This window comes from Lytechinus pictus, chromosome 2 (genome assembly GCF_037042905.1).
Source record: "Lytechinus pictus isolate F3 Inbred chromosome 2, Lp3.0, whole genome shotgun sequence".
Lineage (NCBI taxonomy): Eukaryota > Metazoa > Echinodermata > Echinoidea > Temnopleuroida > Toxopneustidae > Lytechinus > Lytechinus pictus.
The window spans coordinates 24,611,417-24,638,080 of NC_087246.1; the positions used below are offsets into that span (position 1 = coordinate 24,611,417).

General features: G+C 36.0%; 1 protein-coding gene across 1 annotated transcript; it reads left to right on the forward strand.

Moving 5' to 3' along the window:
* The first annotated feature begins 803 nt into the window (after positions 1 to 803).
* On the forward strand, positions 804 to 25,530 carry LOC129282496 (uncharacterized). The gene is made up of 5 exons (XM_064113890.1): positions 804 to 1,206; positions 20,225 to 20,536; positions 21,021 to 21,356; positions 21,712 to 21,917; positions 22,481 to 25,530. Exons 1-5 carry the CDS (start codon positions 1,128 to 1,130, stop codon positions 23,480 to 23,482), a joined length of 1,935 nt encoding a protein of 644 aa, XP_063969960.1. The 5' UTR covers positions 804 to 1,127; the 3' UTR covers positions 23,483 to 25,530.
* The last annotated feature ends 1,134 nt before the right edge of the window (positions 25,531 to 26,664 follow it).

Here is a 26,664-nt window from a genome sequence, read left to right on the forward strand (position 1 = left end):
ATTTATGATAAATCACGACATTCCTGCCAAAGAAATGGCGGCTCTAGAAGAGCAGGGGAAATGGAGCGAATTTGTCCTGCATGCTCTCCCTTAATAACAGATATAAGCAAATGATAATTATACAGAAGAAAACTATTTTCAAGCCAATAATATACAGAGCAAAAAATAAATATAAATATATATAAATATATATATATATATATATATTATATAGATATATATTTTATAGATATAACGGAACAGATAAACAGATATCTGATGGTAGTATGGTATTTCCATGGCACTGGGAAGCGGGGGTGCTGGAGGTGTCACTAAAATGACTCCATTTTCGAGTGAAAACCTTTTTTTTTCTTCTTTTCAAATTTACATCAGCACCCCAGTAAAAAAAATTGTTCTCATGCAGTGCCCTGGATATTTCATTCCATTGATGGGCTGTTATTGTATAATTGTGTCACATTTCGGTCCCATATATTCATTTTGACGATTTTGGTTTCATCGGTTTGTTAACAGACCTCCACTTTGTCACTAAGGAAGTTCGATTTCTTAATTTGAAACTAGCATGTTGACTGACATGACTGAATAATCATGTTCTATTCAAAACGGAACTATTAACTGAGTATTTGAGGGACTTTCACGGTTTATGCGTGTGTGGAATAAAATCTACTGAAATTCATAAAGAGTGTTATATTGTGGTGAATGTATTCATACGTAAGGATAAACCAACGTCCCCAATATACTATTGTCATGAATCATATCGGTTTGTTATCAAATCCTCTTTGTATTTTGATCGAGAGCTAGACGGTACAGTGACTCTCAAATACACGATGACGTTGGTGGTATCGCACACACCCACCCCCGATGACCTGAAACTCGGGGGAAAAGAGAACCTGCAGCAGACCGCGCGTTTTGCGTTGAGGAAGTAAACATCATTATTATGTTTAGCAAAGATACGTTTATCAGTATCAGAAGTCTGTGGATTGCCCAGGTGACGATGTAAGCCGACTCTACACCTTTCTCCCTGAGAATGAGATAAGAGATTTACATAGATTGCTATAGTCGTCATGTTGGGTTGACCGGCCTTCACTGGCAGTTCTTGTTCTCTCATAAACTCACACTGATATTCAAAGATGGTGTCTCGAAGTGTTATCAACGCCTGGAAACTAGCGCTCATGACTACCCTACTTCAGACGAGTTGTTATGCGCAACGTAAGTGTCTGCAGTTTTCTTTTTTATGTTAAACGTAGTTGATTAGGCATGGAATTGCGGCGCGGCCGGTTGTAGTTCTACAGTCATATTACCTCCGTTGTGCTTTGCTATACAAATTTCCAGGCTCAAAATTGACATTATCTTTAGTACACGCCATGCTTTGTGCATCTTTTGCCATGCGTATCACTGGATAACAACGGTTTGATCATCTCTAGTCACGTATGTTCATCACCCATAGGCTATGTATCAACCCAGTGGAGTTCGCCATTAAAGGCCTTTGCACAGTTTCAACGTTGGTGTCGTGATACTTTTCAATAAAGAAAATGTGTGTCGTACCATGACAACATGTATTGTTGCTGGAATTTCCAGGGATTTAAAGTGGATATGGTGTGATCAAACTATGAAAATTTATAATCCATTATATCAATGGTCATATCATGACTTTAGTTAAGAATATCGTGCGCAAATAAAGGCAGATCAGCATAATTTCATATCATTGTCTAATACGTAATAGATCGAGTGTGGGAGACGGGGGTAAAAAAATTCAACATTATATTATCTTTATTGTACTAAGTTCTCAATTTTTTTAATACTTTCTTTCTATAGTATGTTATTTTGTTGTTATTTTATTGTATATTTGTGTTGAGTTTGACAACTCTCCAGTTTTTTTTAATGTGTAAGCTAAATAAATAGTCAGTGGATCTTGGGGCTATATTGCAATTGAAATCACGCACGTCAAGTGACGTAATTCATCTGATCGGGGGGGGGGGGGGTGTGAGAGCAATAATTATGTTGAGTTTAAAAAAAATGGTCCCCCCCCCCCCAGAGCTGTTAGTAGACGGGGATATACAAAACGTGTGTGAAGGGATGGGGGTCAAAGCAATATATTGAGCTGAATATTCAACAATAATATTCAAGGGTAACTCATCCCCCCCCCCTTCAAGAGTTATCAGTAGACAGGGGCGGATCCAGCCTTTGCCAATATGGGGGGGGGGGAGCCGAATTTTCTTAGCCACATTTTCCCGATCGGCCACTCGAAGTTGATTTTTGTTTGTATCTTTGAAGGGGTAGTCTTTTATTATAATAGTCTAAGCTTTATTCTTATAAATCAACATAAATATATAATAATCTCATAAGCCTTATTTGATTAGTGCGAGTGCAAAGTATTTTGTCCTAAAATCTAAATATTCTGGGCAATGTTTGTGATCCTAAGACAGATGTGTATCCACCGCAACTACCTTACATTTTTCAACAATCAAATAATGCGAGCGAAAAGCGTGGGCTGAAAATTTTGACATTTCTAGACGAAGTACGGAAATTCTAAGCACTTTTTGTAATCGTGATAATAATAAGTAAATGACTAAACAATTGATGCGAGCGCGAAGCGCGTGCGGAAAAAAAATTCGAGATTTACACCCAAAAATGGGACACTCTGATCATTTTGTGTAAATCATGAAAATGATAATTGGAAATCTTATAATGCGAGCACAAAATGTTTGATATTTGGATGATTTAAATAGTGAACAAGCTGCGTATCTGAATAAACATGCGCGACCTAGAATCTGGGCATTCTAAATACCTGTTACATCATGAAAATCAAAAAAGCGAGCGCAAAAAGCGCGAGCTTAAAGTATTTGATATTCCGATCTGAAAAAGGGACAATTTAATCTCTGTATTTCAAGCACTTTGTAGGACAATTGTGAGGTGGATTTGGATCACAGTTTTAGAAGAGCCGATATGTTTCAATATTATTCCTTTGAGTTTTGACCTAGGACCGGGACATCCTAAGAACATTATGTCATCAAATGAAAATGATGACTGTCTTCCTATTTCTCTTCCTAAGCACGAAATAGAACTTGTCGATATTCCATTCTGAAAACAAGGACATAGTGATTACTAAATTAATATCTTATTTATTAGTCTAATAAGCCTAATGAGAGCGCGTAATCTGTTAATATTATGGCTTGAAAAATTGACATTTAAAGCACTTTTGTAATTATGATGCACGATTTAATATATTTTCAACAATCAATGCGAGCACAAATCGTAAGCCGAATTTTTTTATAATCTGTCATGAAATGGGGATTTTAAGTAGTTTGTTATAAAATCAATATTGAGATATACATAACTCACCCGGTGTATTGGAAAAGAGAGGGAAAGGAGCACCCCCTTCTCCCGATCCGCTTGAGACAACATTATACCTTCAACTTTCTTCTTCGTTCTCTTTTTTATATATTTCTTGTACATACCATCTCAAGATCTTATTTATTATTAATAGTAGTTCATATTCATATTTATAGTGTAAACAGATTTTACCTTTTATAATTACAATTCTATACGTGTTGAGGACCCCACTGAAAATAAGCTTTCGAACTATCCTGTTAAAGATTACTGACTTTTATTTTAATTTAATTTAATTTAATTTATTTATTCATTTATTTATTTATTCTTACTCATTATTATTTTTGGGGAGGGGTCCTTTCACACCCATAATCATCAAACTGATCGTTCCGAATCCTCCTTCATTTAGGTTATGTAAATGAAATACTAAAATATTAAATTAAGAGGAAAGGAATTAAGACAAAGTAATTTTACAGCTACAACTATGATTCATTTGCGAAAAAGGGTATTTCTTTTTTATTTTAAGACCGCTCGGGGGACATTCATAATGTAGTTTTTAGTCAAAAAATAAATTGTGTCAGGAACTCGTTGGCTGCAGTAAATAAATATTGTTTTTAAAAATGGATAACCATGAGAAACAAAATAATCATATCCATCTTTAGTCGAAGTGCCAGGAATGAGCTCTTTGGCAAGCTCTTTGGTGTAAAAACCGCTTGCGAACCAATTCTGCACATTGAAAAATAAACGCTGACTAAGCAAAAGAACATTATAAACTGATTGAAATTGCCGTTGCATACGATGACATGTTCAAATAAAATTGGAATCATGCAGTATTTTGTTTGTTATACACAAAGAAAACTCAGACCATGACACCCGTCATGATTTTTGTATCCAATATGATTCTATAACATATATTTACATCAGGACAATTTATCTAATATAGACACACATAATAGAAATTGTAATAGATATGCGCTATGCTAAACAGTCAATGTGAGTATATGCAATCTTGACCTAAATTTGCCTTTTGGTAATTCAGGAAAGAAATAATAATTCTAGAAAATGAAATCATTTATGTGTTAGGTATATTCCGAACATTTTCCAAAATCGTTAAACCATTAATTTCACAGATTAAGTGTCAAAATTAAGTATTAAAGTGCGAAGTGGTCATTACAAGGGGAAAAGGTACGTGGAAAATACCACCTTACACCAGTATGGGACTAGATATCCGTCCCCGCAGACACGGCGATCAGCCCGTGTGCGCACGCTAAAATTTATCATTCTGCGGCTCGCGTGCTAGGAATGAACTTGATTTTTCTCTCAATTACGAAACTCATCGTGGAAAAGGTTATCCAACATGCAATGATATACTCGTAAAATTTGTCGTCATGTATCATTTACACACATATAATTGAATATAACCCTTCTTTTGGAGAACTATTAGTAAGTTGTTCGAATCTAACGATTTTCTTTTAAAAATATAACAACAATTTACCTGATTTCAAATGCCTGCCATTTCTTAAAAAAAAACTAGAATTAATAAGCCACCACCGTTATCAGTTGTGAAAAATTCTAAGAAACGTACTAAGATGCTTTTGCAAATGATTAAAAATTAAGGGGATATGAAAATAAGGATTTTGCAATGCTATATCAAATTTCTGTTATATTTTCATCAATTTTGGGATTGCATCGAAATGACTGATAATTCAAAGTCTTACCCACACTTGCTTGTAAATTCGGTATATGTTGGTACACTGATAGTCAATGTAAATGATAAACATTCATAGCCTCACTAAAATTGAACAAATCCATTGTTTTTAGAATTTTAATGTCGCAGACATTTTGGAGAGTGAGCAAAGTGATGCTAACAAACGTCGCTAACAATATTGCTAGGCGAAAAGGCCTTTCAATGGCGCGCTCCACTGAGTTGAGGCCGTGAACATACGTGTAGTAGGTCCATGGTTTGATGTACACAATGCTTCAATTAATCATCTCGCCAAGAATAGCCCTAAAGTCCAGTCAAATTTTTTGCTGTACACATGCGTGACCTAAAAAACGCGTTTAAAGTTATGTTTTTTCGGTTTTGGACGCGGGCCGCGCGTGCATCAAAAACACCGATTTTCAAGAAAAAGGGTGGTTTTGAAAGACTGGTCAATGGTCAATCGCCGGGGTCAAACTTATTTAGGGTATGATTTTTTTCCAAAGTTTTTTTAAGACTAGCCAAACGTGTTTAGGTTTTGTTTTTCCCCGAGGTCATATTCTGGCACGCGAAAAACTTGTTTAGGAGTTATTTTGCACAGGCCTATAGGGGGTGTTTGGAAATAATTTGGTCACGCATTGTACAACAATACATTTGACCCCGCATTTGACTGCCCTCCCCACCCGGGTAGAACCCCTTCCCATCGCCACAGCACATTATTTATGTATATTCCTTGAAATTTTGTTCAGCATGCTAAGAGGGTTGTATAGTCAGATCATCAGATGTGCCAATGTGCAAATTAACGAATGTCGTACTTCCACTAGGGTATCGAGTCAGAAATTCCTTCTTTTTTTTTTTCTTTTTTTTTTTTGCGGTAACGGTGTCCTATATACTCCTAGTGAAAATTTAATACCATGATAACTGTTAATGTGATATTCATTTTCGACGGTCCCTTGCTTACATCAAAAGAGAATCCAATCCAAGACAGGTGTTGGAGGGAAAAGAGAATTGTGAGAAAATAAGATTTGTGTAAGTTTAAAAACAATATCAGACAGTAATAAAGATGTAAATGTTAATACCTTGTTGGGAATTCGGTTTGTCTGCATCTAGGCCGAGTCATTGTGATGTACAAATCCTCATTTTCTCCAATTATTAGCAGATCACTAATATAATGTAATATTTTTAAAGCTTTTGCTCAGGACCGTCATACCACAAATATATTTTACCGACAATGAAGCCAGAGCGCGACAAATGCGTGAGGAAAGCGGGGAGTATAGTAAGAATGGTAGATTTAAAACAAAAACCTAACTTAGTTAAACATTATGAAAGAGGTGGGTTTTAACATGCACTTTGAATTGCTCAAGCTGGGTAATATTTCGATGGGAGAGAATTCCATTGTACGTGCTGACCAGTGCAGCTTTTTTGAAAGCCCGATCCCCATATGATTTGGTCTTGGCAGTAATTTCAAAGAGAAAATGGTTTGAACCAGAACGGGGATTACGCTTGGGTTTATGAATTTGGACAAGTTCTTGAAGATAAGCAGGGGCAATGCCATGTATACACATTAATGTTAATATGAGAAGTTTATATTATATTTTATCCTTGATCGAATGGATAGCCAGTTGAGTTCCCATTTCGAGTTATAAGTCTTGCAGCAGAATTTTGGACATGTTGTAATTTGTCGAGAAGTGATTCCTGATTCCGAAAAGCAAACTAATGTTAAAGTATCGAAGTGACTTGAGAAGAACTTGAGATGACTTGAGATGAAAGCATGTACAAACTTTTCTGTTGTTTTCCTCTCAATATGTTTTTTTCAAATTTTGTGTTAAGCCAATTGCTGCGACTCTATAATATTGTTAACATGGGACTTCATTCCTAATTCATTCTCGACAATTACCCCTAAATCCCGTGCCTTGGGGACTGGTTCAATGATAGTACCAACAAGATTCAGTATGTTTAGAGTTGAAACATTATCTGAGTTTCTGTGACGAGATGTTATATGCAAAATCTCAGTTTTCTCAGGATTTAACTTCAATAAAAGATAAGCAAATGAATGAATAAAGGAAGGAGTAGATGGATGAATAAATTGGTAGATAGATAAATATGTAGATAGATAGATGGATGGATGGATAGATAGATAGATAGATAGATAGATAGATAGACATACATGTACATATAGAGGTAGATAAATGAAGTAATTGGTAATTCAAATGAATAATAAATTATTGAAACATCTAACGAGGTCAAGTCATTATTCTGTCTGGCCCTAGATTATAGACCAGACTGTTATTTATGAGGTAGCAATTTAGCAATGGTGGCGAAAATTGATTGTATATTAAACGATGCTTTCAGACTCTTTATTACGAGATTAAAAAGTGAAGGCCACTCGTTCCTCGTTATCATATCATTATCATATCGTTAAAATGACGGTTATACAACATCATATTTTCAAGTAGACTGTATATTGATTGCCTGTTCTGTTAATAGCTTAATCCCATGGTCATGTTAGGATGAATATGGAATTTATTTAGAAATGAGTGAGACTGGTATCATCGTCTTAATTCCACATTACCAAAAATGAAACAAATTTTCTATCCTTGATATCCTTATAATAGTATAAAGATTAATTTGAATTCTACTTTCCTATTCTACGTAATGAATCAATTTGATTAAAAAATTAAAACATACAATTAAGCAAATAAATTGACTTCATTTATATTCCAAGGTAATTAAATATGTATAGATTATTCTGCGTTCTGGTCCATCAGAGCTTTTTATAACATGATGTCAGTCCTTATTATTCCTGATTAATTTAATTGTGATGGATTGGTTGATAACCACACTTTACAAGCTTTGCTTTTTTAGTGGACCCCCCTCATTTCCATTTATGCTCAATATTATACCGGTTTTTGTTTTGTTTTACGAAGTAAGAATGCTCGTCTGTAAAATTGTACTTGATTTATATTACTTTATATTACTTTGTATCATATTTTGAATGGAAATGGAATACAGAATTGAATTGAATTGAATTGAATTGAATTGATATCTTTTCATGATGATATTCGAACATTAATATTTGAGCTTAGCTCATTTGCAAGTTCCTTTTAGAAAATCGGGAAGTGAATAATGGAAAATAAATGAATAAAAAAAAATCAGTGCGTCATTTTACATGTTGCTATTGTCAATTAAACGTTGATTTACGCACTGATTTACACTCTATGCGATTTATGAGAGAGAGAAAAAAAAAACCGTATAATGAATTTAAAGTAACAGGTCATAACGAAGTTTAACACTCAATGCTTATTTTGGAAATTTGCACTCTCAATTGCAGGGATTTAAAACAAATCCAGGTGGAGCGTAGTTCGGGATTAATCAAATCCTCTCTGTAGTTTTAATCCTAAAGATTTTATTCGAAGGTAATGTACTTGTATATTAGAGTTGCATATTAGTTTAGTATAAGTATAGTATATTAGATTTGTCTTTGCAAAAAAATTGGCGTTCGAATCCCGCCTTCGTCTCACAATTGCACTTGCCAATGCTATAATATATAACATTTGTATTTAACTCAACTAAGGAACTACAAGTAGCAGTCGACTTTGAAATGTCGTTTTTTCTCGAATATTATTATCCTCTTCATTAGTTTTAGCGTTACGCTTGTTATCTTTATTCGCATCAGTGTTCATATTATCATTGTTACGATTTTCATTATTTTCATCATTATAATCATCATCATCATTCTCATCACCATCATGATGATAAAAATAATCGTCAGCATTATAAACATAATCATCAAGATCATTATCAGTTGCGTAACTACGGGAATGGGCACGGGGGCACGTGCCCCCCCCCCCCCTCCAACAATCGGCTGGCAAAAAGGGGGAAGAAAAAAGAGGGAGAAAGAAAGAAACGTAGTCAGGTATAGTGGGGAAAGAAAAAATATATTATATTCCATAATACTATATATATATTATATTATATTACATAAGAAATATTTATTTCATAACTGTATGAAACATAATTTGCTTAGGGCCTATGTCTTCGTCACTCCTGGTGCTCGCATTGTCTGTTCAATGAGATGAATAATCCTGTTCAAGGGGATTAAATATTTGATTAGTGAGATAGTAAAATGTTTATGATTACAATGACTACAAAAAGTGCTTAATGTGTTTAGGTGTAATGCTATAAAAACAGCATTTGCTTGGCGCTTGCATTAGATGACTATGTTGAGATATGTATGCTCTTCATGAATTCCTTTTAAAATAGTCCTTAAAATGTCTCTGTTCGGAGTCAATATGTACAAAAATTTCAGCTCGCGCTCGCATTGTTTTCTTAGAGAGACAGGTACTATCATTAGTACAAAAAATGCTTATCCCTTTTTAGGTCTGAATATAAAATATCATTTTATCAGTGCGATGCATATTCTTTTAATGGCACAGTCCTCAAAATGTCTCTATTATGTCAGTAAACATGGCTCGCGCGACCACTAAGTGACTCAAATTTTTTGTTGGTGCCCCCCCCCCCCATAAAGTGATCCACTGTACGCCAATGATCATCATCATCATCATCATTCTCGTGATGATACTCAAGATCATTATTAATTGTTGCAGTACCTTATTTTCTTTATTATTATCATACCGGATATGTACTCAGTATTTGTTATGTTGACGAATCATTCATGAGTGTAAGCTGATACGACAGGCCTTTATGAAGTTCAAATGTATTACATCTAATATGAAATTACATCTTTGTTTGATTTTATTAGTTAAGTGAATTTAATTTGGATTTCAATTCAAATCGGTAAATTTAATATAATGCATCAATTATTTGATCAATCTATTTAATCATTAGCATGATGATTGTATTTCTTTTTTGAAGACGTTAGGTTCAATATATATACGTATATGATATGTATTCTTTATTCGATATGCTCTTTACACATGATATATTAAGAATATATCCTCACACACGATTGTCTTCTGTCAATCAACGCCTTCCACTGCAGCGCTACTCGGTTATGATAACAGATCAATATTCTAGTTGAAGCATGATTTTTTTCTCTCTCTCTCAATAAGGATATTGTTATTCTATCTCCATGCATACTGCCATTTTATTTCCTGTCATCAAGGAAATTCAAGCCCGTTGTTTTATTTCTGATTCGTAAATTATATAGGCCTAGAGTATCCTTCCTGCGTTGGGTCAGGTCCAGAAGTAGTGTTCAGTAAAGCAGTCTTGTACATGTAAGTTGTCATTATTATGATCATTATGATTGAAATGACAACCTATACTGTTTCCTCGTTCCTATTAACATGTTGAAATAAAAATGATATGATTATATTAAAATAATCTGACGTAGCTGCCTTTAAAACTCAGGAGGGATAATCTCCATCCGGTATTTTAAAGTCAAGTTATCGGATTTATTCACAGAGTCACAAATTATTTGTTTTAATTACTTAATAAAATCGTGGCAAACTTGACTTCTGGCAGTTTTAATCAGAATTAACTTATTTCTTTTGCAGCCATTTTACTCAAGTAAATCATGTTAAATCGACTTAAATAAATTGATTTGAACAATCACTGTAATATTTTAAAATTGGGGAGGAGACTATCTTAGCACGAAAGATGCACCACTCGACTTTCACTGATATCATATTTAAACTAAATATTAGATTTAATTTTGTCACTTAATACCGGTAATTATTTATAAGGTTAAAACTGTGAAAATAATCCCTGAAACTCGAAACCCCCAGAATTTTCAGTTGAGCGTCTATATAGCATTGCTTTTTAATTGCTTCAAAAATGAACTATTTTACACATCCAATTTCGAACACAAATAAAAGTTAGGTTAAATGTTATCATTTACTTGATCTTCATGAATAATCCTATGTAAATAAGGCGTTAATTGAAGTTTATAAGTACATTCAACATGTGCAACGTGATCCTTTTTCGGCATTTACTCATTTTAAAAAAGAAATTACTTCATCGAGGTTAAATCTATTTAATGGAAAAAGGTTATAATTAAATGGAATTTCTAAAAAAATATATTGCACCAAGAAAATCAAGTCAACTCAAAGACACTGAGTTAGTAGATGTCTGACAGAAACAATGCCTTTTTGAAAGTTTAATTCACATAGGATCAATGGATGATTGCAAAGGAGCATATTGATTTTAAACTGTGTACCTTGATTGGCATTCATTACCACTGTCATATCATAACCACGTTATAAACATTTTATGAAACATGCATTAGGTCCATGATTACACCAATCAAGTATCACATTTCTATATCAAATATTAAGTGCTTATCCTACACTGTAAAAACTGTGGAGGTGGTGGTGGTGGTAGTGATTGTTAACCTGATTGCTAAGAAAGCATGAATGCTTGTAAGCAAGCAACCAGAGGACCGACGGCTTAAGGTCCTCTCCGAGGGACCTGGTAATGAGGATTAATGCCTTACCAAAGGGCACTATTAGCGCACCAATTGGGAATCGAACCCGGGTCACCGGAATCCGAAACCCCCGCTCTACCGACTGAGCTATCGCGCCTCCTGTGGTGTTAAAACTGACACCAGTTGGTGTTAATATAGGACCACACCCTGAGGTATGAAAATTACACCCTAGAGATTGAACATCAAAAAGTGCCAATGTAACTACCAAAGGTGTTGTAATAATACCTATAAGTGTTAAACTAACACTGTCAATTTAACACCGGTGTAAAATAACTGATGTGGTCCTGTATGTACACCGGTTAACACCACAGTGTTTGATGTGTACTCCCACGCCCAAATGTACTTCTATTTCTTGGCCCACTACTAAATCTTCTTCTCACATTGTATGCATCTTACTTCTTATTCCTTTTTTTTTTTCATTCTAACTCTATGCGTTTACTTGATCATGTGTATTGATCGAGATGACTGACACAAATAACGTTCTATGTTAGCGATTATCTTTTCCCTTTTTTTTCCTGTTTTATTCTTTTTTTGGGGGGGGGGATCAGTGGCGTATCGAGTATAAAACTTTTAGGGCCCAGATATTGCGAAAGGTCAAAATTATAAAAATGCTGCGAGCGAGCATGGCGTAAAGGGCAAATATCCTTAACATTTTTATTACAAGAATCATATTTTGTGATAAATTTTGACATATTTTTAAAAAATATTCCACCCTTTTTATTTTCATTTCTTTTTCCCCTTCGTTCTTGGTCTTCATTTTGGGGGAGAGGGGTCCTTGTACCCTAGCCCCTCATCTGCACGCCAGCGGGGGGGGGGTAGTCCTTAAGACTGAATTTTGTTTTAAGTGTTATGTTAGCTTTATTTCTATAAGACTATACATGTAAGGACTAGGTCAATAATGCGCAAGCTGAAATTTTTGAAAAATTTACCTGAATTTAGTCATTTTGAGGACTCTTGTCGATTTTCATGGTTATCTCCTTTTTATACACTTTTTTTATTTCAATTCTCATTTCCGTTTTATGTTCTGCACTTATTTTAAATCATAAAACTAATTAACTAAATAACACTAACAAAAACAAATTGACTTTCAAAGGGTTTTTTTTTTTTTTTTTTTTTTAAACCCTTCCACAGGGGTCCTTTATTGAAATCACTATAATACATATTTTTTGACAATACATGATTGAATGATTAACACAGTATATGACACACAAGTTGAATATGTACAAAACAATATTCCATGAAATTGTCGTAACATTTGTATAAAAAAAAGCAAAATCAAAGTGCAAAGGAAAGAAAAAATCCATACAAGATATATATATATATGTATTTTAGAATGATATCTGAGAGACTTAATGTAATAAAGTAAAAGATGACCACCTTTTTATGAATTTCTTCTTTTTCAGATTTGTTTTATATATATACTTTTCCATACCATAATAAGATTTTATTTCAGACAAAATATGGTCGAAAACTGGAAGACAGTGTTTGCATTTTGCTGCAAAAATTCCTTTTCTAACGATTATAAAAATGTAATTATGAGCACCATTGTTGTTTCCGTAAAAACCAAATAGTTTATTCTGGTTTGAAATTTTGATATTCAGATTGTTACGAGAAAACCAAATTTCAAGTTGAGACCATAGTTCGTTTGTGTGGGCACAAGAACAAAAAATATGCATAATAGTTTCTTCATAATTATAACAAAAGGTACATAAGTTATCTGTAACCAATTTAAATCGTAACAAAGCATCTTTCATATAAATAATTCTATTCACTATTTTGAACTGAAACCATCTCATGTTGACATCTGCAGTTGAATAAAAAGCTATTTGATAGTAGAACCTCCATATCGTGTTGTCAAAGTCAAATGTCTGTTTCCATTTGATTAGACTTTTACAATCTTTCAACTTATACTTCAAAAAAATATTGTAAATGTGAGCACAACCTTTTTTTACTTTAATTATCAAAAATAGTGCTTCTGGAATAATAGGTTCCATAGCTTTTGGTATTACATGTTTATTGAAACCATATCGAATGGCGCTGCACAGGCCATAATATTGATGAAAATTGACGTGTACATTGTATTTGCGTTGAAAATCAAAATATGAGAGAAATTTTCCATCTGTTCCCAAAATATCATTAACAAAACGCACCCCATTAGCACACCAAGACCTGAAAAATATTGCATTATTATTCATTTTAATTTTTGGATTATTCCAAAGGGCTTGACATGCAACGTCATCAACAATAAGGCGGGAAAGATCTGAAAAGGCCAACAATACCTGTGCCCAAAATGGGTTATTCATTGATATAGCAAGTGATTTATAATGCTCAGCCCCCATGAATAATTGAAAAGATGTATATTCTGCAGGCAAAAATGATTGAAACATGTGAAAAGTAAGATTTTTAGAACAAGAAATGAACCTTCTTATCCATGAAATTTTTTATGATTTCGAATGGATAAAAATATCAGTCATCCTAACACCACCCTCACCAGAGGCGTCGATCCTGGGGGGGGGGGGGCAGGGGGGGGCGATCGCCCCACCAATGAAAATATTGGGGGGGCAAACATATCGTTTTGCCCCCCCCCCCCCAATAATTCCGCATGCATGTGCAAAAATAAAATAAGATTGCAGTGTTACACAGAAATCAGCAAGCGAGATTGAGATACACAACTCGTTCTTTATTTAAAATCGTGCTCAAAATGTCCGTTTTTCAGATTGGAATATAAAAATTTTCAGCTCGCGCTTCGCGCTCGCATCATTTATGTACCAAAACCCATACGTTTCATGATTGATTAGGTGAACAGAATGTCCCGTTCTCAGTTCTAAACCTAAAAAGAAATCACGCTCCGATTTGCAATAATCTTTTGTTGAATATATATCGTGTTCTTTATTAAAAACGTCCATTAACCTGTCAATTTTTTCAGATCGAAATATCAAAATTTTCAGCTCGCGCTTCGCGCTCGCATCTATTGTTATTTTAGATACCCATTCTAATCATTAGTACCAAAAATGAATCTTTCAGGTCAGAATATAAAGAAATTTCAGCTCGCTCTTGTTACTCGCATTATCTGTATAGTGAGATATGTATCCTCCACATGAGTTACTGCTACAAACAGTCCTAAACAGGTACCATTCCTGTTTTCAGGTCAGCATTCTAAAAAATTTCAGCTCGCGCTTCGCGCTCGCATTAATTTGTTGGTGAGATTGTGTCCGAGTCTCTTTCTCACATATATATATATATAATAATTAGGCCTGTGTGTGAGTGGGTGAGTTTGTTTGGTGTGATCGAGCGCCTTTAGAACGATTCATGATTTTGCCCCCCCCCCCCCAATCTGAAAAATGGATCGACGCCCCTGACCCTCACTATACGGTTGACACATTTGTTTCCTACTTATTTTATCAGGTTTGCCTTCCCATATAAATTCGTAAAAACATCGGTGAATATCATTCATAATTTCTAATTTTGGTTCTGGAAAAGATAAAAACAAGTAATTCAATTTCGGTATAAATATAGATTTAACAATGGTTACCCTCCCTAAGGGAGTCAAAGATCTTTTTCGCCATACCGCCATCTGACGTTTTATTTCTTTAAACTTTTCTTGATAATTGTAATCGACCATTTTTGATAGTTCAACTGAAAAGTCTATACCTAGGTACCTAAAATATCCTTCCGAAATCCAGTTCAGTTTGTACTCGTGTAAAATCTCTTTTTTGAAAGTTCTATTCTTCCCAATCCATATCACCTGGGTTTTAGTTATGTTAATTTTGAGGTTGGATATTTTTCAAATTCATCAAGTGTATCAAGGGCACATTTTAAATCTTGTTCTGAACCATTGAGTGTCAAAAGGGTATCATCTGCATATTGTAACACTTTAAGTGTTTTCCCTTTAATATGCATTCCCTCTAGTTTGTCTGAGCATGCTGAGTGTCGAATTAAAATACCAAGAATCTCACTGACTAACAAAAAAAGATAGGGAGATAAAGGATCTCCTTGACGACACCCTCTTCCTATATTAAACCTATTTGTACAATGTCCGTTAACTAACACACAAGAGGTTGCGTCTGCATAGAACAATTTTATCCAGCTTTTAATGGATGGACCGAAGCGAAAAAAATCCAGGACATTGAAAAGAAAATTATGTCATACAGAATCGAAAGCTTTTTCAAAATCAACAACCAGAAGCATGCCAGCTATATCATGTAATTCACTGTAAAGTAATGTGTCATACAATAAACGAATGTTTTCACCTATGAAGCGACCATTCAAAAAACCAGTTTGGTTTTGATGAATTAAAAAAGACAGAACACCTTTGAGTCTGTTTGCTATACAACTGGACGCTATTTTATAGACAACATTTAATAGGGAGATAGGTCGCGAATTTCTTAACAAGTGTCTGGGTTTGTTTCCTTTCGGAATTAAAGTAATTATTCCCATTTTTTGTGAATTAGACATATGTCCTGAAAAATACGCATAATTTAATGATCTAACCAAAAAAAGTTTAATATCTTCCCAAAAATAACGATAACATTCTACGGTAAAACCATCCTGTCCGGGCGATTTACTATTTTTAATGAGCTTTAAAACGGAAAGGGCCTCATCAACATTTAAAGGACCCTCCAATAAGGAAGACATTTTAGGGGACAACTTAGGAATACCAGGAAAATTTAATAATAATTCCAAGTTGCTTACGTTGGTTTCTTTTTCCGCATAAAGATTAGAGTAAAAATTAAATATTTCATTGATTATGTCACTTTGCATTTCTAAATTATCACCATTTTCAGTGGATAACTGACGTATTTCTTTATTAATGCAATTTTGTTTTTCTAAATTTAAAAAGAATTTAGAAGGCTTTTCACCAAACTCCATCCACTTAATCCGAGATCGAATCGCAATTCCTTCATTAGTTTTTAAACGGAATGTTTCCAGTTCTGATTTTGCTTTATCAATTTGATCCAAAATAGATATTTTATCGTCGGTGATCACCAGTTTTTTTTCCAGCTCTTCAATTTTCTTTTCTAAGTCTTTTTCTCTGTTTATATTTTGTTTTTTTACAAAGGAGGCATGTGATATTGCTTCTCCTCGTATTATCATTATTAAAGTTTCGAAAAATAACTGATCGTTTATAGTGTATTCACAATCACCTACTATTCGATCATTTTCATCAAATTTTACTTCGTCTCTCGCATAAAATATAGTCGTATCTTTTATTACTTTTTTAATATTAGAAACAAATTCATCACTTTTCAATAGAGAATTGTTGAATTTCCAAAAACCAGGACCTCTTTTTATCTTATTCAAGTTGAGACTTAGACAAACTAAAGAATGATCTGTGCGATAACCTGGAAAAATGCGAACTTTCTGAACAAGTGAAAGGAGTTCCGAAGAAATTAAAAAGAAGTCTAATCTACTCTGTTTAAAGGGGGTGGATTGTCGCCATGTATAATATCTTTTGTCTGGGAAACAAACTCTCCAAGAGTCGCATAAATCCAAATCGGTTTTCATATTGTCCACTTGCTGTTTTGCTCGTGGGTTATTTACATGCAAGTAGTTATAGGTATCAAAGGTAAAATCTTGAACTAAATTCCAGTCTCCACAAATTACCGTATGTGGATTATCAAAGTCTATTATGGTTTGTTGGATCTCTGAAAAAAATATTGGATTATCTATAAAATTCGGGCCATACAACGATACGAGAGTAATATTATGTTCATACAGTAACATATCTAAAACGACAAAATTACCGATGTTATCTACTTTAAATCTATTTATATCAACAGGGAGGGTTTTCTTAATAAGAATCGCTACCCCTCTGGAGTTGGATGTGTTAAAAGAAAAGAAACATTTACCTTCCCATTCCCTGCGGATTTCATTCTCTATTTCAGGAACAAAATGTGTATCTTGAATACAACAAATATCGTATTTCTTTGATTTCAAGTAAAATAAAACATCTTGCCTTTTGCGGTTATCTCTTAGACCGCGACAGTTCATGGAAATTAAAGTGACATTACCCTGCGTCATACGCATAGTAAGATAATAATACTAAAGAGGAAACACCTGTGGAAGATTTATTTTTTTTCAAAGGGTGATAAGTAAATGGGGCATACCCTACGCTCAATGTTGCGGGGAGGGGTAAATTTAAATCAAAATATAATGTCATGTGAATAAAATGATTTATGAACATTTTATTCTATTTCATCATGGAATTCATCTTTCTCCACCCATCTGTTTCTATCTAATAATTTCTGAGAGGAATGTTTTCATTCAATGACAATAAACATGAAAAAAAATCCGAGAAAAAACAGTGATGGTCATCAAGTAAATATACGACAATTAGTACCTACCACCATCGTGATCATGATCATCTTGTACCCCCTCTTTATCATCATCATAATATTTGACATAATTATGATTCATCATGAATGTTATGATGACCGACTGTAAAATATTTGGGGATGATATCACAGGCCATACGCCTAAAATATTGGGAGGGATATAGCTCCATACCCCCCCCCCCTCCCCTGTGAGCACTTCTACTTCTACGCCTACTTCTACTTCGACGTCTACTTCTACGTCTACATCTTCTTTTACTTCTACTTTTACTTCTACCTCTACTTCTACTTCTATGTCTATTCTAATTTATACGTCTACGTGTGATTAATTCTACGTCTACGTCAAGTTCTACTTCTACGTCTACTTCTACCGTCTACATCTACTTTTACTTCACGTCTACTTCTACGTGTACGTCTACTTCTACGTCTACTTTTACATCTATTTCTAATTTTACTTCTACTGCTACGTCTACTTCTGCTTCTACGTCTACTCTAATTCTTACTCTAATTCTACGTCTACTCCTACTTATATTTCTACTTTACTTTTACTTCTACGTGTACGTCTATGGGCCGCGGAACGGTTTTCAAAGTGGGGGGGGGGGCTGACCATGCAAAAAATCACAATCATATGGTCATTTTTACGGTTTTGGAAAAAAAGTTGGGGGCTGAAGCCCTCCCCCCCCCCCGCTTCCGCGGCCCCTGGTCTACGTCTAGTTCTACTTCTGCTTCTACATCTGCTTCTACTACTACTACGTCTACGTCAAGTTCTACTTCTACGTCTACTTCTACGTCTACATCTACTTCTACGTCTACTTCTACACGTCTACATCTACTTTTGATTTTACGTCTACTTCTACGTCTACTTTTACTTCTATTTCTACTGTTACTTCTACTTCTACGTCTTCTTCTAATTCTTACTCTAATTCTACGTCTACTTCTACTTATATTTCTACTTTACTTTTTCTTCTAATTCTACGTGTACGTCTATGGGCCGCGGAACGGTTTTCAAAGTGGGGGGCTGATCCAAAAGTGGGGGGCTGGCCATTCAAAAAATCACAATCATCATGATCATATGGTAATTTTTACGTTTTTGTACACGGTTTAGACAAAAATAGTGGGGGTTGTACTTCTGCTTCTACGTCTGCTTCTAACACTACTTCTACGTCTACTTCTACTTCTACATCCACGTCAACTTCTACCTCTACGTCTGCTTCTACTTTTACTTCCTCTTCTTCTTCCACTTCTATATAATTTTACTTCTACCTCTACTTCTACGACTGCTTCTACTTCTACGTCTACACCTACTTTTACTTCTACCTCTACGTCTAATTTTACTTCTATTTCTACTTTTACTTAAATCTACTTCTACGTCTAATTTTGCTTCTACAGCTACGTCTACTTCTACTTCTATTTTACTTTTACTCCTACATTCTACGCCTAGGTCGACGTCAACGTCTACTTCTAAGTCTACTTCGACGTCTACTTCTACATCTACTTCTTCTTATACTTCTCTCTTATACTTTTACTTGTACTCGTATTTCTACTTTTACGTCTACTTCTACATATACTTCAACTTCTACGTCTACTTTTACGTCTACGTCCACGTCTACTTCTGTGACTGATTTTACCTCTACTTCTTCGACTTCTACGTCTCCTTATACGTCTACTTCTACTTCTACGTCTATTTCTACTTCTTCTTCTACTACTTCAACTTTCATATGATTTTACGTGTACTTCTACTTCACTTATACAACTGCTCTTACCTCTACTTCTACGTCTACTTCTACTACTAAGTCTACTTCTACGACTACGTCTAAGTCTTCTACGTCTACTTCTATTTGTACGTCTACTTCTGCTTCTACCTTTACTTCTACTTCTATTTCAATTATACATATACTTCTACTTCTTGTACTTTTACTCTTATATACGTTTACTTGTACTTCTGCGTCTGCTTCTACTTCACTTTCTACTTCTACGTCTACTGCTGCTTAAATAGTTGTACGGTACTACTACTATACTCCTGCTGCTGCGTGTGCTTGTGTGTGTATATTTGAGTTTTGTCAGACGTATATCAATCAGATATGATTATTTACGTCTGGGACCGACCTTTAACGTCACCGTCCGAAAGACGTGACCAGGGCTCGAACCTCGAACCTCTGCATCAATTTGTAACTTCCCCACAGCTTGGATTACAGGCGCACGCCACAACGCCCAATTGCTTTAACTGCTACGCGTACTTTTATACTTTTAATCGACATAAAAAAATAGAAAGTATTCATCGCTTATCTTACGCATTAGCTTGGCTCCTATGCCCTATATCTTCTACTTTTCTTCCTTTTTTTCATTGTCAAGAAAAATGTGTTCTTAACTTCTAATTGTAATGATTATTCTCTCATTTTATTTCTTCTGTTCATTAATCAGAGCGTGACATTCGTCTTTATGGCGGAAGTGGGAGCTACGAAGGACGGGTCGAAGTCAGAGTCGATGGTCGTTGGGGCACAGTCTGTAACGACACCTGGGATACCCAAGATGCTTCGGTGCTATGTCGGGAGCTTGATAACAGAACAGCCATCAGACACGATGTGATGTACGGTGAAGGAGTTGGACCTATCTTCTATTCTAACGTCATGTGTACAGGTGGAGAACAACGACTGCAGGATTGTTCAAAGACTGATTCTTCCGTGGATGTCTGCCAGCATTCCCAAGACGCAGGGGTTCAGTGCTCCGCCAAGGGTGAGCAACGTGTTTGATAATAATGTTATCATCAATTTCTTGATTTGAAAACCTTCTCCAATTTAAAGGGGGCGGGTATCATGAAACAAACCTTCAATAATATCTTTATCTCTCCTTTAAAGCATGGTGTATTTAACTTTTCTGCAGTCAATCCAGGTGAGGTAAATGGGTACCCGGTAGGAATAATTCATGGAACGCACCGAGTGCTTTTAACAGCTGGAACTGAAGCCGGGTAATATGATGGTGCGCCATTGAATAGGCAACTAGATAATCGGCACCCCCAAATTATGTATATTGTGTTATAATGTATTTTTTTCATTCTTCGATGTTTGGATTGGTAGTTAAAAATATCACCCTAAAGATGATGTCTAAGATTAAAAAAAAATAATAATAATAATAATAACCAAAATAATTAAATAACCAGCATCTGTTGTACGATTGTAGTGAGATATACAATAATTCAATGTTTGTGCATACTTTTCAGAGCTTGATCTCCGGTTATCCGGTGGATCAACACCAAACGAAGGTCGAGTAGAAGTTTACTACAGGGGTAACTGGGGCCGGGTTTGTGCTGGTTCGTCTTGGGACAAAAGTGAAGCTGACGTCGTCTGTCGAGTAGTCGGATATCCGAACCTTGCCCAGGAACCAAGGGGTAGTTTCGAGAGCGGCAGTGGCGCTGTGTTTCTTGTTAACCTGATGTGTGCTGGGACAGAAAATGCTGTGAAGGCATGCAGTTCTTCTGTAAGCGGTTCCAACGCCCCGCAATCTTGTCCAGACGGTTTGGAAGACGCAACGGTTATTTGCAATCCGAATCTAGAAGGTAGGGCTTTGAAAGGACGGCACGTTAGTAGTGACATCCCTGATTGATAGTTAAAGTTCTGACCTTTATGAGAAAAAAAATCTGGTGCATTTTTATCGGAGCACCTCTGTTAGTTTTTAATATTCAGGTTATGTTATTTTAAATGATGTTCTTGGCCTACTTGTTTCAAGGGTTTATTAGGGTTGTATATTATAAATCAATTGCATAGTAACTGTAACATTAAAAAAAAAAAACAATTTTGAAAGGTCTTGATTGATGACCATTATCATTGCATGTCCAACTGTTAGACTCCCCACTTTCATAATTATTAGAATGTTGTGAATCGTGATTTTTTTTTTTATTATTGTTATTTCAGTTTCAGTGGCGCCTGAACAGTTATCCGCGGGGGCCATTGCCGGGATCAGTGTTGGGTTTGGTCTGGTCATCGTAGTCTGTTGTATCTTCAGTCTAAACTTAAAATGTAAAGATTGCTGTAGGAAAGGTGAACTAGATGACACAGACGTGTATCAGTGTAACACAGCCAGCAATGCAGATAGCAAAGTGTTCAGTACCACATCCAACGTGAGTAGCCATTGATGTTTAATCATTTGATTTAGCTGTTAAGGCATTGAGTGACGCGTGACTGATGTAGGCACACTTAGTTGTAATTGGAATTTTGGGGGTATTTTGGCAGTTTGGCGGGATATGTATGCACAGGCACCACTCAGGCTCCACGCCTCCACCGAGGTGAGGTGAAAGAGGGTATGACATTGAAAAGGGTTTCCCTGCTGAGCTGGAGTAATATCTGAACACGCTGCATGATGTACATACATGCCCGTATAATGTATGCACTAGAAACGTCTAGAATCATCGTTATTGCTTTGATCAGGAAATGTTAATGTAAGACAGCCCAAGTTTCATCTTTCTACATCCCAATTTCATTGTAGGCTCACCGCTGTTCGTTTATCCCTAAAGAATTACTTTAGCTTTTTACTATAGCCTAGCCACACTTTACGTTGTACCTCAATCTCGTTGTTTACTTTTGTAAACTTACAGCGTTTGTTTAAGGGACGTCTTTTGAAACCAAGGGGGCACTCACTACAATATGATGTTTTATTGTTTTATGCTCTTTGCTTCATTTACAGCTAAGGAGTGATACCGATAACCGCAATGATTCCATCTCAGACATTGATCCAAACATGTTCGTCTTCGCGCCCAAAGTTCCCCCTGCCGGGTTTGGTGCGTCGTCTGGTACCGGTGAACTCAAGGATGCGCTTTCAAATATTGATGAAACAAAAGAGCCGGATAAAGAACTAACCGAATCCGATGAAAGAGACGATCCCATTTACCACACCATAAGAGATGAGCAGAAGACTTCCAAGGCGGGAGATGATGTAACCATGACAACCGATGAAAACACCCACGAGTATGATTACGTGGATCGAGTTAAAGGCCCGGACAATGCCGAGAATGAGAGCGAAACGGTAACAATTAATTTACAGGGAGATGCTCTCTTTGAAAAGAAAAATCATGACCACGGCAACACCGAGCATGTAGAAAACAATTACCTAGAACTTGAGGATATTGGCGACTCTCTTCAAAATGGAGATGTGGGAAAAGAGAATGAGGACGTATCAATGGAACAACAAAAAGGAGAACAAGTTAACATCAGCATGACGAATGAAGCCACTCCTCTCGAATCACGTGACCAGTCAGAGTCTAATGACCAAGGCATTCCTGAGCGCGTAGAAAATGATTACTTAGAACTTGAAAATATTGATGACTCTTTTCAAAATAGAGATGTCGGAAAGAAGGATGATAGTGGAGATCCAGCAATTGAACGAGAAGGAGATCATGTTAACACCAGCATGACGAATGAAAACACTCCTCTCGAATCACGTGACCAGTCAGAGTCTGATGACCAAGGCATTCCCAAGCGCGTAGAAAACGATTACTTAGAACTTGAAGATATTGGTGACTCTTTTCAAAATGTAGATGTCGGAAAGGAGGATGATAGTGGAGGTCTATCAATTGAACAAGAAGGAGCTCCTCTCGAATCACGTGATGAGTCACATGATGGATTGACGTCACATTCTGAAGGTGCAGAACCTGTTGTTAACGTTGATGTATTTGATTCACGGTTGTAAAATATAATCAAGATGATATCCTGGATTATTGTGACATTTATTTAAGTACGATTTTATTGATCTCTCAATACTTGAATAATTGATATTAGACAGTAAATACCACCACTGCAATGTTCATTTTAGGAACTTTGAGTTACACAAGACCTTCAACAAATTGAGGGGGCTTGGACAATTTTGTGGGGGGGGGGGGCTGCAGCCTCGAAAGCATCCCCCCGTTAAAATCGCTCATCTGGCAAACTAGTAGAGAGAGAAAATAAAGCACGTAATGGGTAAACGAGCTGTGTTTTTAGGCTTCTGTGTTATCTTTAAGTAGCCGGCCTATGCAAAGATAACGAATGGATAAATTTATACAGAATTGTTATTTATTTTTACTCTGTATGACAGAAGTATCAAAGATCCAGACTCGTCAAAAAGGGGTTCGAGGTTTGTTTCCCCAATTGGAACATTTCGTTTCTGAGTAACCTTGAACATCCACTTTTTAGTTTTTTATAAAACCATTTAAGGTTCTTGAGCACGTAAAGAATCTTTTGGGGAACCATTTTTATCGAGGGTTCCAAAATAGGACAAAAGGGTTACAGTTCGCACGGTTTTTTGTCTCACCTGCATAGCAGAGTGAGACTATAGGCGCCGCTTTTCCGACGGCGACGGCGGCGGCGGCGGCGGCGACGGCGACGGCGGCGGCGACGGCGGCGGCGGCGTCAACACTAAATCTTAACCTGAGGTTAAGTTTTTGAAATGACAGCATAACTTAGAAAGTATATGGACCTAGTTCATGAAACTTGGCCATAAGGTTAATCAAGTATTACTGAACATCCTGCCTGAGTTTCATGTCACATGACCAAGATCAAAGGTCATTTAGGGTCAATGAACTTAGACCATGTTGGGGGAATCAACATCAAAATCTTAACCTAAGGTTAAGTTTTTGAAATGTCATCATAACTTAGAAAATATATGGACCTAGTTCATGAAACTTATACATGAGGTTAATCAAGTATCACTGAACATCCTGCATGAGTTTCACGTCACATGACCAAGGTCAAAGGTCATTTAGGGTCAATGAACTTTGGCCGAATTGGGGGTATCTGTTGAATTACCATCATAACTTTGAAAGTTTATGGATCTGATTCATGAAACTTGGACATAATAGTAATCAAGTATTACTGAACATCCTGTGCAAGTTTCAGGTCACATGATCAAGGTCAAAGGTCATTTAGGGTCAATGAACTTTGGCCAAATTGGGGTATTTGTTGAATTACAGCCATAAATTTGAAAGTGTGTTGGTCTAGTTCATAAAACTTGGACATAATAGTAATCAAGTATCACTGAACATCCTGTGCGAGTTTCAGGTCACATGATCAAGGTCAAAGGTCATGTAAGGTCAAAGAACTTTGGCCACGTTGGGGGTATTTGTTGAATTGCCATCATATCTCTATAAGTGTATTGGTCTAGTTCATAAAACGTGGAAATAAGAGTAACCAAGTATCACTGAACATCTTGTGCGAGTTATAGTAGTTTTCAAAATCAGCACTGCTGCTATATTGAATCGCGTGATGCAGGTGAGACGGCCAGAGGCATTCCACTTGTTTTATCTAAGAGTGCAGTTCGAAATATTGAAATTGGATTACAATATTTGCAGAACTTTAACTTTCAGTCCATATACATGGTAAAGAACAACTAACATCAATCTAGCTACACTATAACAAAAATCTCCAAAACAGTTTTGTTGTGTGTTAATTACCATGTGGCGTGTCTTTATTTCTATCCCTTACATGTTTCTTGATTTCCCTTTTATTTGTGTTCTCTGATGTAACTATTTATTTTCATTTAATTCCAGATCCATCGTGATTTTACGTTTCCTGCTTTGGAATGGTAAACTCGGGTAGAATAACATGGGTGTATTGTTTCATTATGATCTGTCGGCTGTATTCTTCCTCTCTTCCTAAAGCTATATACTAACAACGTTATACCCTTACGTGACACTGTTAAATGCACTGACTTTCTTTAAAGAGAGAAGGAGAGATAAATGAATACTTGATCAAGCACCAGAAGAGTATCAGGAATCAATTAACTTTTCATTGACTTGTAATGTAATGGGATTGGAATCTAGTCTGTATGTTTCTGATGTCCAATCACTAAATTTGTAAGATGAGTGGATAAAAGCCCTTTTCACAGACAATTAAACCCTCACCGATAGATGGCGCTAGATAGCCAAGATTTGAATATTTGACCTTTTTTTGTTTAAGTCAATTGCTGGTTGAAAAAATCATGAGCCACTACACTTCCGTATTTAGAGATTGACATGTTAGATGATGCTCAAGTATGATTCACATTAGGCCTATTGACCATAACCGAAGCTTTATTTGGGCTTTAAATACGATTAGGCTTCTCCATAAGGAAGTAGATTTGAACTTGGTCTAACAATGACACCATGGAGTCGTATAATTAATCTGTTTTTTAGATCTATTTCTTGAATTTGTATTCAGGTTGTTGGTTGAGGCCCCCCCCCCCCCCCCCCCATTTAGATTCAGGAGCAGGATGACATTGGCGAGTTTTTGCAACCACTACGGACACGCCTTTTGGAACGTAGATAATCTATTGTCAAAAGCCTTTCACAACAAAGCAGTCTTTGTCGAAAATCTGGGAATCGAAAAAGCAGTGTCGTTCGTGACTCTGGACAAACGACATATTTACAATTTTTTGTCAGCTCGAAATCGTAGGACGATCTACTGTCCAGGCCGGATCACCAATATTCGACAAATACCTCTCAGCTGTTCACTGTCATTTGACGGGCATTTTCAATGTATTTTCCATGTTCTAGAATCCGTCCCCTTTGCAATTGGAAAAACTCGCTATTATGGCCATGGGTGTCGATCACGGGGGGGGGATGGGGGGGATATATCCCCCCCCCCAATATTTCAAGTGGGGGGGGTGGCCTGTATTAGCATCCCCCCCCCAATAATTTAGGGTAGAAAAATTATAATAATGATGATGAAAAAATGAAAAGTTTGATCATGATGATTATAGTGATGATTATAGTATGCCATCAATCAGTTTGTTTCCCTCGCAATTTGTGTATATTGTTATTAAATGAAAACATTCTTTTTCAGGACTATTAAACAGATGGGTGGAAGTTCAAGATGAAAAAGAATGAAATGTTTATGTATATGATATTTTTTAACACA